We start from the raw sequence: 18,167 nt of genomic DNA, 5'->3' as shown, positions 1-18,167 counted from the left end.
CCGGAAAAGTTGCGGACAACACTGTTGGGAAGAATAGTAAAAGATTTTGTAAGATTCAGGGATTTCACAACATAAGTGAAAGGGCAGAATAATCCCTGTTAGGTATGAGGGTAGTCAGCCCAATAAATGCCTAGATTACTATATTTTATAGACTCTGTTTTCATTCTTAGACTTTTTGTGTTTTTTTTGTTATGTTTTGTTCTGTTTTGTCATTGAGAAAAGGGAAGATGTTGCATGAGGGACTAACAAGAGTTTTCACCATCTCGAGTTGCGTCCCTTACTGGTGTACGTTTTTATTTTGTTTACAAATGTTAAATAAAGATGCCATTATGTAAAAACCGATCTATCATTATGTCTTTTAGAATCCATTGATTCCTCAATAAGATAATGACAGGGTTTTCTTATTAAAAAATTAAAAAGCCTACCAAAAATAATATAACTCGTTTTTTTTCTTATTTAAAAATTAAAATACCAACCAAAAATAATAAAACTCGATTTTTTCGCATTTGAATATTACAAATTACTACCAACAATCATATATCTCGTTTTTCTTTTTTTCTTATTTAAAATTGAAACACCTAGAAAAAAAATAATATAACTCATTTTTTATTTAAAATTATAATGTCACTATTTTAAGGATGCATAATCTTCTCCTGGGAAAATAATCTATTTCAATATTTTTCAAAAAAAAAAAAAAATAATAATAAAATAAAAATGAGAATAAACCTCGAAAGCAATTTATTAAAAATCAAGTTCTTATAAAATTTCAGAAACAACTATCCATAAAAAAACAACTGACAAACCAGAATCAAGCATTGGTTTTGTAGGAAAAATGAAATTATCCATAAGATTTGAGAAACAGACTCGCTTTACTTTATATAATAGATATCGCTTGTGCATATGCCAATATTATCTTACCTACAACGGTTGGTTCTAAATCTACAAATATTGCTCTGGGTACGTGTTTCCCAGCACCCGTCTCGCTGAAGAAAGTATTAAAAGAATCATCCCTTCCTGGTTGCATTCCATGTGGCATTTGCCCATCCGGCTGGATCCGATGTTCCAGACAATACAGTTCCCAGCAGGCATTGCCTATCTGCACACCAGCTTGCCCGACGTGGATGCTGATACATTCCCTCTGTCGAGAAAAAAAAAAAAAAAGAAAGAGTTAAGACATGAAAAAAACCTTTTTATTGAGCATAGAACGTACGATACTGTTTAGGGGATGGCTACTACACAGCGAGACATGATGGAGTATGCAAGTACCTCCATTGGACCATCTGTAAAAAATTAAACATCCAATGTAGTAAAAAATCCTGGGAACATCAACCTGAAAGAACAGTTGGAAATGACTTGTATACCATACATTACGACGACCATGTAATCCTTACGGCCACCTACCTTGAAAATGCTGCTGTGAAAACTGACATAGATATATGAAATAAGTTAGAGAGAGTTGCAAGCTTGATTGAAGTGAGTGTCCCTAATGATCCCTAATGATCCCTAATGATGGAGGTCTGAACAGAGCTGAAAGGGAAAAACAGACCAAATATCAAGGTCTCATGTACGATATGAAAAGAAACTGGAATCTTAAAGAGATATCAATCATACCAGTTATCATAGGTGCCACAGGGCTTATGAAGTAGAGCATGAAGTTTTACTTAACTAATATTCCTAGTGAAACAAGTGCAAAAGAGATCCAGACAATTGCACTTAAGGGAACAACAAGGATACTGAAAAGAGCTCTCGGTTGGTTTCAATAAAAAGCAGGGTAATTTTGGCAGCTGGTTTGGCTGCCCCATACCCAGCGTCACAATCTTGAAAGGAAGAAAATTAAAAAAAAAAAAAAAAAATTAGAAATCATTGTGGTTGTATATTCAATGTTTTTGATTTTAAAACCGCTTTTGGAGACAAATATGTAATTGTGAGTTAAAATTAATATTAAAAAAAAAAAAAACTTGTAGCCATACAGTTTCTTCTTATAATTATTTACAATTATTCTTTTTACTATGATTCTAAGTAAAATTAAAATATTTACTAGTAATGCAAAAGGCTAATCGACTTTCTAAACTAATAAATTGCCGTTATATTTTTCATAAATTCACTTTATTCACTGTTTAATTTGCTAATTTTCGTTGAAATTGTTCTAGAAACTAAAGCTATCTCCCTTGTAAATATTTAGTTTTGATGGGAAAGTGTGCTATTGTCTCAATTTGTTAATTTTTATTTTTTATTTTCTTCCTTTGAAGATTGTGACGCTGGGTATGGGGCAGCCAAACCAGTTGCCAACATTGCCCTGCTTTTTATTGAAACCAACTGAGCGTTTTTTTAGTATCCTCGTTATTCTCTTAAGTGCAATTGTCTGGATCCATGTGACAGAATCTACATTTGTTGTCATTACCGATACCTGCCATCTTCTTGAATGCATTGGTCATCAATCCCTGGTCTTGAGCAGCCATTACAACCCTTTCCTGGGTGGAGGGATCCCCTTTTGAGCCAGTCCAAGGAACCTTCTTTGTCTATGTATTCTTGGGAGAGTTCCCCACTCTCATGACCCATGTGGTCTTAAATCCAGGAACAAGATTCAGCCTCTTATTGATACTATCTTCAAACTAGTTGGATAATGTCCAACCTCTTTCATTCTGAGCATGGTTTTTAAACCCCGATTACTTTTCAGATTGAGGTAATCAACTCAAACAATGGTCAAGAAAGCAAAGAATTTTGTACATTGAAACTACATAACTTTTCATTTCCGTTCATTCATACACTTAATATCTAACAATTTGGACATTTCTTGATTGTCATGAAACATTGTATTTCTGGCTTAAAATGCAGTTTTCCTAGTTATTTTCTTTGTCTACTTTCATACATTTATATGCCTTTAATAATGGTTATTGGTGTTTCTAACATATATCGACAAAAAGTAAATAAATGTAAATTTTATGTTAACCTTTTATTTTTTATGCTTCCTTTTATTTTTTGCCACAAGAATACAACAAGAAAATGCTCGTTATGTGTGAAAAGAATAATATATGCCCAACACGTAGGCAACTAAAATGCTATCAAATATTCAAATTTCATAATGTTAAAAAATTGGATAATTGGCGCTTCTACAGAATTGGGACGAGATTTTGTAGTCGATCAATGGAGTTTTCAGATAAAAAACAATGGTTTCAACTGATTTTTCAAAGTATGCAGTCGAAATTACCTGAATATTACTGAATTATTAAACAAAACTTTAATAGTGTTAGCAGGTGAAAAATTGCCGCCATCTTGTTTAAATAAAAAATTACCTCCCTTTTGAACCCTCCTGTGTCTTACAATCGTTTCCATCAAATTCTATTTTTTATTTTGTTTAATAAATAATTTTCTACCTTATCGATTTTCGTAATTTTTGGATATAATCATTTTAAAAATATGAGGAATACATAGATATTGTTTTCATGTGAAATTCAGTTTTATGATTTCCGAAATTTCGTCCCAATAGTGTAGAAACGCCGTATAATCTTTATTTTCTGCTCTTGTCTCCACCACAAAAATTTTTTATGCATTTTTTTACTGATATACTACTACTACTACTAGTACTACTACTACTACTACTACTAGTACTACTACTAGTACTACTACTACTACTACTACTAGTACTACTACTAGTACTACTACTACTAGTACTACTACTACTACTACTACTAGTACTACTACTACTACTACTACTACCACCACCACCACCACCACCACCACCATTAGTATTATTTTTATTTATTTTTTTTTTCTCTGTATTTTTATTACAAATTAACCTTAACATCTTTTTAATGCTGGTGACATCTGTTTTCATTTTTCTATCTCATGACGTGTCCCAAATTGTCCCTTTCCCTACGGGTTTTCTTGATAATGAGTTTCATCAACCATTTTTACTTGATCTTTTCTCACTTCTCTTCCTGAATCATGTTCTATTTCCTCTTCCTCTTCATCGAGTTCTTCTGATCACGCTGTTGTTAGTGTTGAGATTGATTGAGATTAAAGTGATCATCGCTTCCATAGGAAGACGTTTAACTACAGGAGGGCTGATTGGAATGGGCTTCGCAGCTTCCATGGCGTCCTATTTTTGGTATGTCTCTGAGTGCTAGTGCTAAGGTTTTATATTGGAATTGACACTTTCATTCTTTATCGCCAGTTTCAAAGCAAATCACATTCTCTTTCCTGGTTTTCGGCTTCCTACAGAAGAGCTAGCAATGCCTGTAAGAGAGTACTTTTGGAGGCCAAGTCTAGCTATTCTGAAAGGATTTGTGACTCTATCTCATCTCAAAAGCTTGGCTCTTGTGGCATTTGGAGAATCTATAATAGTGGCAAGTCTACTATTTCTCCTTTTTTTAATGGTCTCAAGGTCATTTCATCTTCTAGGAATAAGGCTAATCTCTTTGCTCATCTTTTTGCTAATTCTTCTATCGATGATCCTGGTGCTGTTCTTCCAGATTTCCCTTTGAAAACTGACCAGACTCTTGATTCTGCACTCCTAAGATCTTGACCAATCTAATGCTTCTGATTTGATTCCTGTTCTTAAGCGTTGAAAATTTCTTCTATCCTCTTGAAATTAATCAATCTCTGTCTTTCCTGTTTCTCCTCTTGTTGGAAAGAGTCCTCTGTTGTCTCTTTCTTTAAAAATGCTGGTAATCGATCTTAACCCAACAAAATATTGTCCTATTAGTATTCTCTCTGTTATTAGCTAAGTTTTTGAAAGGTGTGTCAACAGCAGGCTTGTTCATTTTCTGATAAATCTGGGCCTCTTTGGTGATGTTCATGGCTTTCATGGTTCTGTTGTAACTGAAGTAATCTGTCAGTTTATGGATAATTCAGGCAAGTGTAGGATCATTGCACTTAACATTTCAAAGGCATTCAACAGAGTCTACTGTACTGCATAAACTTTGAGGTTATGATATTGGTGGTAAAGTTTTTGACATTGTTAAGTCTTTTCTTTCTGATCAGAGCTTGTGAGTAACTCTTGATGGAGTATATTTATTTTCTTTTTCTATCAATGCCGGTGTTTCTCAGGGCTCTATTCTAGGTTTAATACTGTTTCTACTCGATATAAATGACCTTCCAGAGAATATTATTCAGAAAATTTACATTTATGCTGATGACACCATTCCCCATTCTGGTATTGCTTCTCGCCCATGTGTCTCAGAGCAGTTGAAATATGCTGTTGATTTAGAAGTTGAGTTGAGTTCTATTATGGATTGGGTTAAGAAATGTCTCATTTCATTTAATTCTGTTTAAACTCGGCTATTGTCTTTCAATCGTAATCATGTCCCTTTTCTTCCTGAGATTTTTATGGATGGTTCTACTCACAATGAAAAATTAACTCTAAAACTTCTTGGTCTTTCTTTCTCATCAAATCTTTCTTGGACTTCATAATCCATTGCTCTTTCTGATTCTCATAAAATTGGTTCTATCGCTCTAAACACGTGCTCACACCTGACGCCATTTTCTATCAGACCATGCATGGACTACTGTTGTCATATTTGGGCTGGTGAATCTGTATCCTAATTGAAGGTTCTTGATAAAATGCAGAAAAATATCTGTAATTTGATTGGCCTCATACTTTCTTCTTCACTGCAACAGATGTAATGTTGCTAGTCTCAGTTTTTTCTAGTAATACTATTATGGTACGTGTTTCCCAGAATTGTCTGATCGATTCCCTGTGTTTCAGCTCATTTGACTCGTTGGTCTCAAGGTCTCCATCAATTCATTATTTTAATACCTCATTGTAACACAGCTTCCTATTCCAATAGATTCTTTTCTAAGGACTGCAAGGTTATGGAACTCTCTTCCTGCTCACTGTTTTCTTCCACCTACAGCCTTGGTCTTTTCAAGACTAAGATCAATAGGAGATATCCTTTGCGATAATCAGCTTTCATTCTTGTTAGCTCCTTACATCAAGTGATTTCATGCCTTGTCTCGAGCAATTTCCATAAAAGTATCAAAATTTAATTAAAAGAATCTGAAATTATACTGGAATTTATAAGTGACTCGTAAGTGTGGTTATGATCACTTTTCTCTTTAAGGATTCCATAAATATATACAACCACTGCTTCTTTAGGGATCATGTGATCCAGTCCATATAAGCTCAAACATTTAGTGCTCCAATCTCTTTTTCTATTTTCACCAACGGTTGACTGCATTACAACACAAGCTCTCAGGCGGCTGTCACAGCAACAGCACCCTCCTCCCACAACTGAAACAGTCACTGTTCCGGTCAAACATGCACACCTGGTAATCTAATTTCTTTGAATGCACAAACTCTATTTCTGTAGATATTTTTTCACTGTTTTGTATATCATTGTTTAGTATTTGCTTAAGTAAAATTGTTTAGTATTTGCTTAAGTAAAATTGTTCAATTAATATACACGATCGTTTTCTCTTTTCTTCAAAAGCTTTTGCTCCATTTCAACATTCAAGATTTATCTTTGAGTCTAATTTCTATTTTCTCTTGAGCATGAATTTAGCTTTCTTTGCAGATAGAAATCTCAGATTTATAAATTTGTTAGAAAGATTGTAATACTTCATTTGAATCAAGTGATACTAGCAATGCTTGTTCAATTCAATTCACATGAATCTTTTGCATCGATGATTCAAGAAAACAAAATCCTGATGTTCAGAGATTCTATTTAATACTGGCACAATAAAATAATAAGCACATTTATCCTCATTTGTCATGCCCGATTATAACTTGTCACTCATGCTAATAAAACTGCATGTAATATCCTTTTAAAAGTTCTCTTTATTTTGTCTCCCTTTTCATTGACATGAAGACATCGCTAACAACAACAGTATAAAACAACACACATTTTTACCATTAGAGGCATTTTCTGTCACGACGAGAACAACGTTCAGCGACTTTACTGGCAGTGATCCATAACGACTATGATAACACTAGCAGCAGCTATTGATCCTGGTTTTACTTGCAGTGCAGCAGTGGCAATTATGATCTTGCTCACAGAACTAGCAGCAGCTTCCTATCCTACTCACAGAATTAGCAGTAGCTCTGAGCTTCAATCCTGCATGCAACACCAGCAGAAGCAGCGATTTCAATAGCCAAAAATAATCATCCTCGATTATTGCAGTAGCAGGGAGGTGACAATGTCTCAGTGGTTAACGACACAAATTGATAACCTAGGTGTGCCAAGTTTGAACCCAGTTCGTTCCACAGAAATACTTTCATTTAGCAACGTTGGCAACAGTTATGTGGTCTCTCTCATAAGTACCCAATATCCTTCTATAAAGAATTCTCAACAGAAAGATATCAGGAAACGAATGCCAACAAAAGCATCATAAATGATGCTCCACAAACAAACAACAGCAGCAGCAGCCTTACTGTATGACATGTTAATGTAGACATATTTATTTTCATGAAATGAAAAACACTATTCACACACACATTTGTTCTTTTTGTTCATCGCATCTTTTTCAAAATGTTTTACTTGTGATAGGAGTTGTGCAATATTAGACAACTATCTCAATCATGCCACTATTTCGACTACAAATTCAACATTCTTTAAAACTGAAGCTAGAATAATAATTCTTCATATTCATTTTACTTCTTTTATAGACTGACATGTGTTGGACGGCTCTTAGAAATTGATTTCCAAACTAACTTATCTCTTGCCTGGTCTTTATTCATTTAATTTATTTTCTTAATCATTTTTACTTCTGTGCCTTTCCCCTGCCAACTGATCCTGCAATTCTATATCTACTAAACCAGTTTTTTCGATGCGACCAAACTAACAAAGTCTCCAGTTCTGCTCACACTTCCCTATACTATCCAGATATAATCTTTCTTTAAGGTCATCAGATTTACACCTGTCTTTAATATCCATCTTATCATTTTTCACATTCATTTTATAATTCAATTTAATATATTAGCAAAAGATTATCCGTGTAAAAACGAGTTATGAAATAGGGGTGGGGCTATATATATAGGGGTAATCACCCAAAGACCGATGACCATGGCCTTAAAATATTTGGACATCTTGAGGCTAGTCACAGCTTTCGGCACCTTGTTCTACAGCATAACCTAAAAAAGAAATCTTCTAATGATTCAGCTAAAATTGTCTCCTGTACAACTTTTTGAATTTCCACGAAACCCCTTCTGTGGAGTTAGTGAAAAAGAAGAAGAAGAAGAAGAAGAAGAAGAAGAAGAAGTCACACAGCACATTATAGTTGCCATGCATGATACTAAAGGATAGAAGGAGGTCGTTACACAACCACTTACACTCCAACGAATACAGGTTGAGGGCCTCTAGCTGTTGTTCATAGTACTTTGTATGAAGTCCATAGCCCATCCATATTGCCAGCATTTAAACTCACTCTACCTACTGCATATTTCAAACAAGATAGGGAAATGAAACCGGAATAACATATTCCAAAATGGGTAACACCAGCAGTGACACATATGGCAGAGGAGGGAATGTTATGCTGGCAAAGAAGCATGATCCCTATTTGCTGACTATATTTAGTAGTTTTTTTTATTTCAAGCAAAAGTTATCTTGTTTACTTATTTACTTTTTTTTTTTTTGTAAAAAATTACTTGGATGTTATTTTTTTTGGTGGGGGGGGGGAGATAAGTTTTGCTTCGATTAGTTGTTTCGTTTTTTCCCAATAAGATTTATCTCGCAGGTGACAGCAGTATAAAATCAATTATTATCGATAAAAGTAAGTTACTCCCAAGGGCGATGGTGGGTATCTCTGCCAGTATATATATATCAGTGTCATATAATCGACTTTTCATAAACCGTTCATTTTGCGCAGTAAAGTAATATCTAGAATCAATTAAAGGATTAATACGGAATGATGACAAAAGAACAAGCGCTTTCAGATGAGTACACTATTACAGATTAGTCAAAAACATGATAATGTGGATTTGTTATTTTGATGTTTTTGTTTTGTAAAAGTTCTGTAGAATCTGTATTATGAATATTGAATAAGTCTTCTTTCGTTTTGATCTTCTTGTGTGTGTGTGTGTGTGTGTGTGTGTAGAAGAGGAAAGCATAAGTGAAGTCTTTTATAAAGATTATTTAAATACTGCAGAATATATATATATATATATATATATATTCTGTTTTAACAAAAACCAAGACTTCAAAGAATGGATTGATAGCAACAAAAAGTGTATTTCATTGTTAGTTACAATTGTTTCAAAGCCATTTGGACAAATTCAAACATTTTTGTTGCTATCAATCCATTCTTTGAAGTCTTGTTTTTTGTTAAAACAGTATATGAATGCTCAATTATGAAATATGATAATTTTGTAGCTTACAGTTTAAGTCATCTCTTTTTGGGTTAAAATTTATTGGTATATGAACGATTACTGAATTATATAAACCGAGAAAATTCGGAATACTACAAATAAGACTATATATATACACACACACGCGCGCGCTTTCTCTCTCTCTCTTTTCTCTCTCTCTCTATCTATATATATATATATATATATATGTATGTGTGTGTGTTTATTTATACAAACATTATTGGCTACATATATGCATTCAAGTTTCTGCTGCAAATTCTTTAGCTAGATCTTACAATGACACAATATTTTAAATAATAATTCTTTTATACAAAATTTTCCTATTATTTGAAAAGGACTGAAAAATGAAATAAAGATAACAAAGAAAGAGTAGAAACAAGAAAGAGGGTACAGGATTTAGGCGTTAGGAGGAGTGGGTGAAGGGAGCTATCCTCCCGATAAACTTGAGAGGATTACTTTCTTATGTAAAATCCTAACAACTTAATCTCCATTTTATTATAGTGAGATGTTTATTTATGCCAACAGTGGGAATCTTGGAATTGGAAGTTGCGTTACGTAAATAAACTTATGTTCAAACCGATTACAAGATTCCTTTTTATTTTTGGTCCTGGATATGACCTTAAACTATATCCGATGGTGAGGGCCCCAGCTTGCAGGCCTTAGGGAGTGTGGAGCCACCCTTTAATTGCCATTGCTCCCAGGTCCACTCTGACCCAGAGTGGTAGTACCTGTTAGGGTCCCAACTATGGGTTAAATAGAATACAACTTAAAAAACAAATACACTATATTAAAAAATCATTCTTCAAAATCACCAGATTTGGCATTAAATAACCTGAAAAGGGTTGATATGCCGTAAAACAAAACAACCAACCAACTTTTTATTTAAAAAAATTTTTCTAATGAACTTTTTGTGTTAAAATCCAAAAACTTAACGTATGTTCCATATTTTCGATTTTTCATCGAATCATCTTCAAGTTACAAAAGCAATGAACAAAAAAAGCTGAAGAAAAGAAGAGAATTTAAAAAGATGGCTGCAAAACACGTGAAGTCAGTTAGATGCCAAAAGAATAAGTCTAATTTTATTGTTATTATCAACTAGTAGTTCAGCCCGGCTTTGCTTGAGCTCTATGCACTGTTCATAATGTATGTGCATATGTATGTTTCGTTTTGATCTTCTGGTGTGTGTGTGTTAAAAGTTTGACTCATATCCAGGTAATATACATCTAAAATTTCATGTTTTTAGGCTCAAAATTGGCGGAGGAATTTGGTAGAGTCTGCAAAGGTTAACTCTTTCAACTTTGATCTCTTGCCAGACAAATTTTCGCCCAAAAACTGAGGTAAAAGCTTGCTGTATGTCTGAATACCATTTATGTAAAATTACAAATGTTTAGACGCAAAATTCGCTGAATAGTTTGCTAGAGACAACAAAGGTCAAATCGTTTGAACTTTGACCTCTTGGCAGCCAAATTTTCGGCCAAAAACCGATTAAAAAGCTTGCCCTATGTCTGAATACACTTTATGTAAAATTTCAAATGTTTACACCAAAAATTGTCTTTAGTAATTTGGTAGAGACTGCAGAGGCCAAACTTTTTTTTTTAAATTTGACCCCAATTTTGACTCTTTAACATTTATTATTTTGGGCTCAAATCAAATTAAAAAGTTTGATCCATTTTCAAGTAATCTACATCTAAAATTTCAAGTACATAGACCCAAAATTGGCAGAGGAGTTTGGTAGAGTTTTCAAAGGTCACATCGTTGAACTTTGACCCCTTGACAGCCAAATTTCTGGCCGAAAACCGATTAAAAAGATTTCCCCAAATCTCAATACCCCTTATGTAAAATTTTGAGTCAGTAAACTGAAAATTGACAGAGTAGTTTGGTAGGGAAATGTACACACACACACACAGGCAAACAATTTTACTTTTATATATAGATTCTATATATATACTAGCAGAAGTACCCGTCGTTGACTGGGTTCAAAAACAGCCTACAGAAAATGGACTGTGATTGATGAAAGTATGATAGGTTATGAAAAGGAGGGGGGGGTGTAAAGAGATAGGTTTTGATACTCAAAAATTTTACCCTAAGCAAAATATAATGAAAGTAAAGATAATTTTCGCGAAAATATATTTTTTTATATCAACTTTGTTTCCATTCGTAGCCAAGAGTGACCAACAAAATGATGTTTCCTTACAATCAGAAAATGTTATATATATATATATATATATAATATAAATATACAAGAAATAAATGTTACCATAGTCAATAAAAATTACTTTCATGGTAGAAAAGTTCATTGGTTTGTATTTTTAAGTAGTTTGTAAAAACATTTTTTTTTTTTAATTCATGAACCGGTTTAAAAAAAAATAAAAATGGCAGCGACTTTGAAATGGAGAGCCCCATTTTCAATTTGAAGGAGGGGCACCTGAGCATTCTGTGTTAACAATTTAAGAGAGTTCCGTCAACGTAAGGAATATTTATAAACATATTTTAATGTTTTCCGTTATTTTGTGCTTGAGGAATATTCGATTGTGGCATGTGTAGTTTATATAAAAATTCATTTAAGTAGTTATCGCCTCAAATTTCGTTTTAATTTTGGTTCGCTGAAATTATTTCAAATAAAGAGCATTAAAAGCTATTTCAAAAATCAAAATCAAAACATGAACTGAACTTTAATTGACTATGGTAACAGTTATTTCTTGTATATTTATTTTTCGGGTAGTCGTTTGTTGGCTTTTCTGCTAAACACTCTTACTAAATAATATCGACGAAATATCGAAAAACAAAGAAACAAAAACAGTTTTGAAAAATAATGAAGCTTTACTTACTTTAGTAAAATAATCCGAAACAGCAAAATGGGATATTAAAAAAGTAAACACGTAATTACTTTAGTTTTTTAAAGCAAAGAATCGATATAAATATGAATAAGAAGAAAATGGCGCCCTTTTCAAGCAGAACAGCTTTGTTTCAGTTTTACAGTATTGAAGCTGTCGGATTCAGGGTTGTACTATTGTAATGTAAAGAACACACAAAAAGGGTTGTAATAAACTGAATTCCTTTTAGTATACTGACAAAAAAGCCTAAACAGATATATAAATAAAAATATTTTTATAATTTATCCATTTATCTATTTTCGAAAGAGTGCCACGTGCAAGTGGAGAAGGAAAAAAACAGAGTTATGCAAAATTTGTGTCGAGAATTGTCTAAAGTTCTGACTTTTTGGGGGGCTTTCACTTTGATAAGAACATGAATTTATGAGGTGAATTTATTTGGCACAATATGATTCAACTAAAAAAAATAAATAAAAGCTAACGTGAGGGTCTGCAATAATACCTTAACTTTAATCTAATTAAGGTGTTATTGTGGACCCTCAGCCCTTTTAAAAAACCTTGTTATACTTTGTGACATATTTAGTCAGGTGCGAACGAACACCCCATAATTTTATTATACCATATTTCTTCAAACTGAAACATAATTATCAAAGTATACTTACACAAATAGATATGAAAAGTCTTTGTTAAAGTTTGAGCCATATTTCCATGGAGTACAGGCGCGAGCGCAGACCCCACAATTTTATTATACCATCCCTATTTAAGTTGAAACATACTTATCAAAGTATTCTTATGTACATCTATATCAAAAACCCTTGTAAACGTTTTTTTAGTTTTTATTTCCATACTTTGGGGGCAGACCCCACAATTTCCATACTTTTGTGCAGACCCCACAATTTTAATGGATCATCATTATGCCAGATCAAACATACCCATTCCTGGTCCTCAATACATCTTCTATCATTATATGTAATCAGTTTTTTAAAATAGTCAACCATATAGGAGCCTATTCGTGACCAGACACACACACACACACACGTTCAGCTTTATATTATAGATATATAGATTGGGGATATGTATCAGTATACAATATTTTCTATAGCTTTTTCTTCTAATCTGAAGTTTGGTTGCATTTGATTAAAATAGAATATTTTAATAAACTTCGAATTGTGATGTTGGTTATTTGTAATGGTAATTTTTAAGTTTGGAATCATAAAATTTATTTGTTCATCAATGATATAATTAGTGAATTCATTATTATAAGAACTTGTTTTGTATTTTTAATTCATTGAATAGTGTTTTGGGTGGGAGATTAGTTTTCATTGTTTAGTAGATATTTAACAATGGCTATTTTGTAGCTCTTGTGATTGATATAGAATTCAAAATGGTTTAAGTAGAAAGGTTAACCGTATTATTAGATGTTTCAATAAGAATAGGATTTTAATATTTATGTTTATTTCTACAGTGAATTTAAGAACAGAATTTTTTAAGAGTTTTTTCTTTCCTGAGGTCATTATTATCAGTTATAATAAGAATATCATCAATAAAGCCTATAATATCAATAGCATTTTATTATGTTATTAAACTATTTATAAAAATATCATGATTAATGGATTGCCAGCAGACCATAAACATTCCTGGAACAAATGGAATTCATTCTTAATTATGAATAAGGTCTTCATTTTTACCGAATAAATCGTCACGCTTGCAGTACTGTGTGCCTTCCCTAACTGCAATGACACTACACCAAACCTTAAAGACCACGCAGCAACTATTGCAGTTGCACTCATTATAACCCATGGTGCTGTATACACTGCTGGTGCTTCAGTTTGGACTGTCATAGTTGAGAAAGTAAAACAGCCAACCATAACTGCCTCAAGCGAGGATTGAGCCTTCTTTTAATTATACTGATTATGAAGAAGCTGCAAAGGTATCAGAGCATGACAAAGTCATCCAACTGCTCGAGTGCTGTGATGAACCACTACGCAGAGACTTCACCCACACATCCTGTGCCAATCTAACAGACAAATCCATAGATTAGCATGAGCCATCCAGAGATTAGCCATTGATAAGGAGAACACAATGGCTGCGATGATTACACAGCACAACATGAAACAAGAAATGAACGAACCGGTGTCACATTTTGTTGCTCACCTCTGCAGATACATGCAAATTTATCATTACATTCGCAAATTGCAAGTACAACATCAACTATACTGATGCTATTGTACATGATGTACTGAGCCGAGGCATTGCCAATTCTGACATTCAGTTAGACCTCCTCTGGATATGTCATTGGAGAAGTGTTTCAATTTATTGAAGTTAAAGAAACTGGGAAACGATCAACTTTGAGACTCATAAAATGAACTCAGTAGAGGCTGCACATTCATCATATCAGAGAACCAAGCAACCATTACATGAGAACAAACAGGGCTTATGTCCATATGACACAAGAAGCACCGCAAGCATCTGCAGCTCCCAGTGCCCTGCATTTGAACACAAGTGTGAGTGCTTTAAAATCATATGTCGCAGCAAAGGCAACTCTGGCAAAGCAAGACTGACACAGATGGAAAAATTTAGCAAATGCTGTGTTTGATTCTTTAAGTAATGAAAAAAATAGTGCATCTAAGAATAGTGTATGCAAGACTAAAAGTAAATGTAAAGAGAAAGCATCATGAGTATGACAGCTTTTCTGGCACTTGGATCAGGAAAAACTCTAAATAAATCTGACAATTTATAAATTGATTTATAAATCTCACTAGGGAGGCTCTCCCAGGAGATCATAAAGTTTTAGGCATGTTCAAGAGCCTGATCTAATACTCATGACGATGCGGATGCATACTGCAATGAAGAGCAGTATCAAAATCTTAGCGGCTATTCTACTATGCTTCTCCAGCAAAGATCCACACAAACAAATCATCAAAACAAGGCAAATGACATAACACAGTCGTCAGACAAATTATTCTTAAGTAGAAAAGCCTGTGTCGACCTTGCCACTATAAAAAGTGACTTTTCTATCCTGCACATAACACTATAAAATTACAGTTTTGACAGCATATACACAACAGACAAATCATCATGTGGGTGCCTAATGCACTGACCCTCTCCACTTGTACCAAACATACTGCCATTTACAGCGATAAAGGAAAAAAGTGAGAAATTGCAGCAATTCTTCCCCAATTTTTATGGTGCTAGCATATTTAACACCTGTGAGCACCAAACATTACATATGCTGGACTGCCCTTCTGTTAAACTAATGGTGAATCCAAATGTAGAATCTATCGTCTATTGCAAGCTTGTACCAGTTTCCATGCAAGAAAAGACTTGACCGAAATGTACAGTTGGGTGTCATTGAGTCAGTGTCCATCGGAAAACCCATCGTCGGATGGTTATCTGTGCAAAGAAAAGCGGTTAACCTGGATACACCATGGATCTTCAAGCTTTGAATGCTCATGCGACCCATGAAATACACCACACACCATCACCAGGTGTAATTAGTACCCTCTGATAAGAAGAAAACTGTCCTCGATGTGAAGAGGACCACCACCTTATCATCTGTCACTCCTAGACATCAGTATCACTAAAAACGAGCACCACAGCAACATGTGGCGATGTAACAAGATTGGCACAAACATCCCAAAGAAGATTAAGTTTAGGTTGATGATGCTCAAATTTAGGTTGACAATCCAGAAGAGAGTCTTTTTCAGACACTGAATTGGTTGAATATTTGTGGGAGAAATGGCATCACACTGACAAGTTTATCTTTGGAGGTTGTTGGATTTGCTGAGTTTGAAATAACAATGCAGGAAATACTTACAGATCATTTTAGATTTCCTGACATCAAAAATATCATGGATGGTTCAGTCTCATGAATCAAATTGCATACACTTTCAGCATAGCATACCACATGTACCAGTTTTAAGGGCTTCTCAAACTTAACATACAATTCAAGTAAGGACTTAGTATCTATCTTTTAAAGTTGAAAGCATCAATCATTGTTAAAATTGAACACAGTGTCTGCATCTTTGATCCAAACAAATCAATATTCTTGGCTACCGACCGATGAAAATCTAGTATTAGATTTTGTCTATTACAGAAACATTGTAACTGCATTAAAAAGTGAGTCATTTTGTTGTCAGTCTAATTGAAAGTTTACACTGGTTGGTAGCCAGTGCACCCATGCAGCAGAGTCACAATACACATTGACAGAAGGTGAAACTTTTGCTGCTGCTGACTCGCTATATAAGGTTAGATACTTTTTTCTAGGCTCCAATCTCATAATTGCAGTTGACTACAAATCTTTGCTGAGAGTTTTCCTTGAGAAATCACTTGAAAACATCTCAAACATGCACTTATAGAATCTCAAAGAGAAGATTCTATGCTAGAGATTTACCATGGTGTAAAGCATCGTGCCATTCACTGCCTATCATGCCATCCGCCAAGCAAACTTTTCAGCTCATATTACCTGACAACCTAGCATCGTCACTGTAAACTGTGATGCTTCCCTATACTTAACCCAGCTAATGGTTGACCTTCAGCCATATGACACCACTGAGATTGATATCAAAGAGTGCATAACTGCTACCACTGCTACATCACTTAATGCACTGAACAAATCAATCACATAGGATAGAATACACACTACCATACTCAGCAATGAAAATATACTTGCCATTTTCAAATTCATTTAATCTGCTTTGCCTGAATTTCGCCATGAGTATTTTTAGTTTTGTGATGACCTTTAAATTATAGATGGGAATTATAATCTATAAGAACTACATCATCATTTCACTCTCACTATAAGGTGAGGTATTCCATACTTTACCTTCCACCCATCAAGGAATCACATTTATGACTGCCAGGGCTCAACCATCTGTATTTTGGCCAGGGATAGCAGGCATTATGCTTGGCTAAAATACAGTTGTCTTCAATGAAACAGTAATGCACCATCTAATCATACCTCCAACAATCCCTCCACCGAGCCCAGAATATCTTTTTCAGTGCCTATACATATCAAGAGCAGAAATACCTCGTTATTGTGGACTATTATTCTTACTAGCAAATAATTGTAAGATCATCTGATGGGATTTAAGGACTCATTTCCTGTTTCAGATGCACCGTCGTAACATATGGCATACATGTTGAGTTGGTTTCTGATAGAGGACCTGAGTTCATCACTCAACAGTTGATCACTCAACATTTCTTATTCGATTGAGTATTCTAACACAATAACCACAGAAATCGGTGTAAAGGTTGTTAAGCATCTGCTTAACAACACAGATCTCCCCAGAACCATTGATATGGATACCTTCTACCATGCCAGATAGAGACACTAAGCCATCATCTATCATGCTTATCTTTGTGTGCTCCATTCATGATTTTATACTCATCATTTCCAGTAAGTATAAACCGCATGAAACATGGTGCAGCACATGGAAAGCATGTGAAGAAGCTCTATGAAACTGGCAAATGAGATGCACTGAACGACTATCAGAGCATACAAAATGGCTCCCACAACTTATCGTTGGTGACCACTGCAGATTCAAAACCAAATTGGACCTTATCCATGAAAATGGGATAAAACTGGGGTAGTAATTGAAGTTCGTCAATTTAACTATTACATGATAAGCATTGATAAATTGAGAAGAATGACACTCTGAAACAGAAAGTTCCTACAGAAATATGTTCTAGTGCACCCCCCTCCCCAAAGCTGACGATTGATAACAACATTGGTGGGCAATATGCAGATCCCACCTTGAAACTGATAATCATTTTGAATGACTTGACTACACCGAAATTCATGGAACCCTAGAAATCCTCTCCTACATGAAAGGAGACTCCAACAACAGGATAAAAAATCCCACTAAGTAGGCCTCCAGGGATAACCAACAACAAACAATGATTGCCGGAACCTTGAGTCACCAAGTAGAACTCCACAAGCCAAATCCTCTATTCAAGAGACAACACCATCCTCCCTATGTATGTTGACTGTGCCAAGACTATCAGATCAAGCCAAGCATGTGCCAAAGTGG

At 34.4% G+C, this 18,167-nt stretch overlaps 1 protein-coding gene across 2 annotated transcripts in view; it reads right to left on the bottom strand.

Annotated features, from left to right (window-relative positions):
* LOC145241487 (tubulin alpha-1A chain-like) overlaps positions 1-18,167 on the bottom strand; it is a 104,553-nt gene that overhangs the window by 35,617 nt on the left and 50,769 nt on the right. For both annotated transcript variants that reach the window (XM_080104486.1, XM_080104485.1), the window contains exon 2: positions 919-1,138. In XM_080104486.1, coding sequence (XP_079960612.1) covers positions 919-1,036 — 118 coding nt within the window. In that variant the 5' untranslated portion in view covers positions 1,037-1,138. The remainder of the gene's footprint in view (positions 1-918; positions 1,139-18,167) is intronic.

This window comes from Euprymna scolopes, chromosome 20, assembly GCF_053919585.1.
Source record: "Euprymna scolopes isolate OS-2025 chromosome 20, ASM5391958v1, whole genome shotgun sequence".
NCBI classification, from domain to species: domain Eukaryota; kingdom Metazoa; phylum Mollusca; class Cephalopoda; order Sepiida; family Sepiolidae; genus Euprymna; species Euprymna scolopes.
This window is presented reverse-complemented; position numbering and strand designations above follow the sequence as displayed.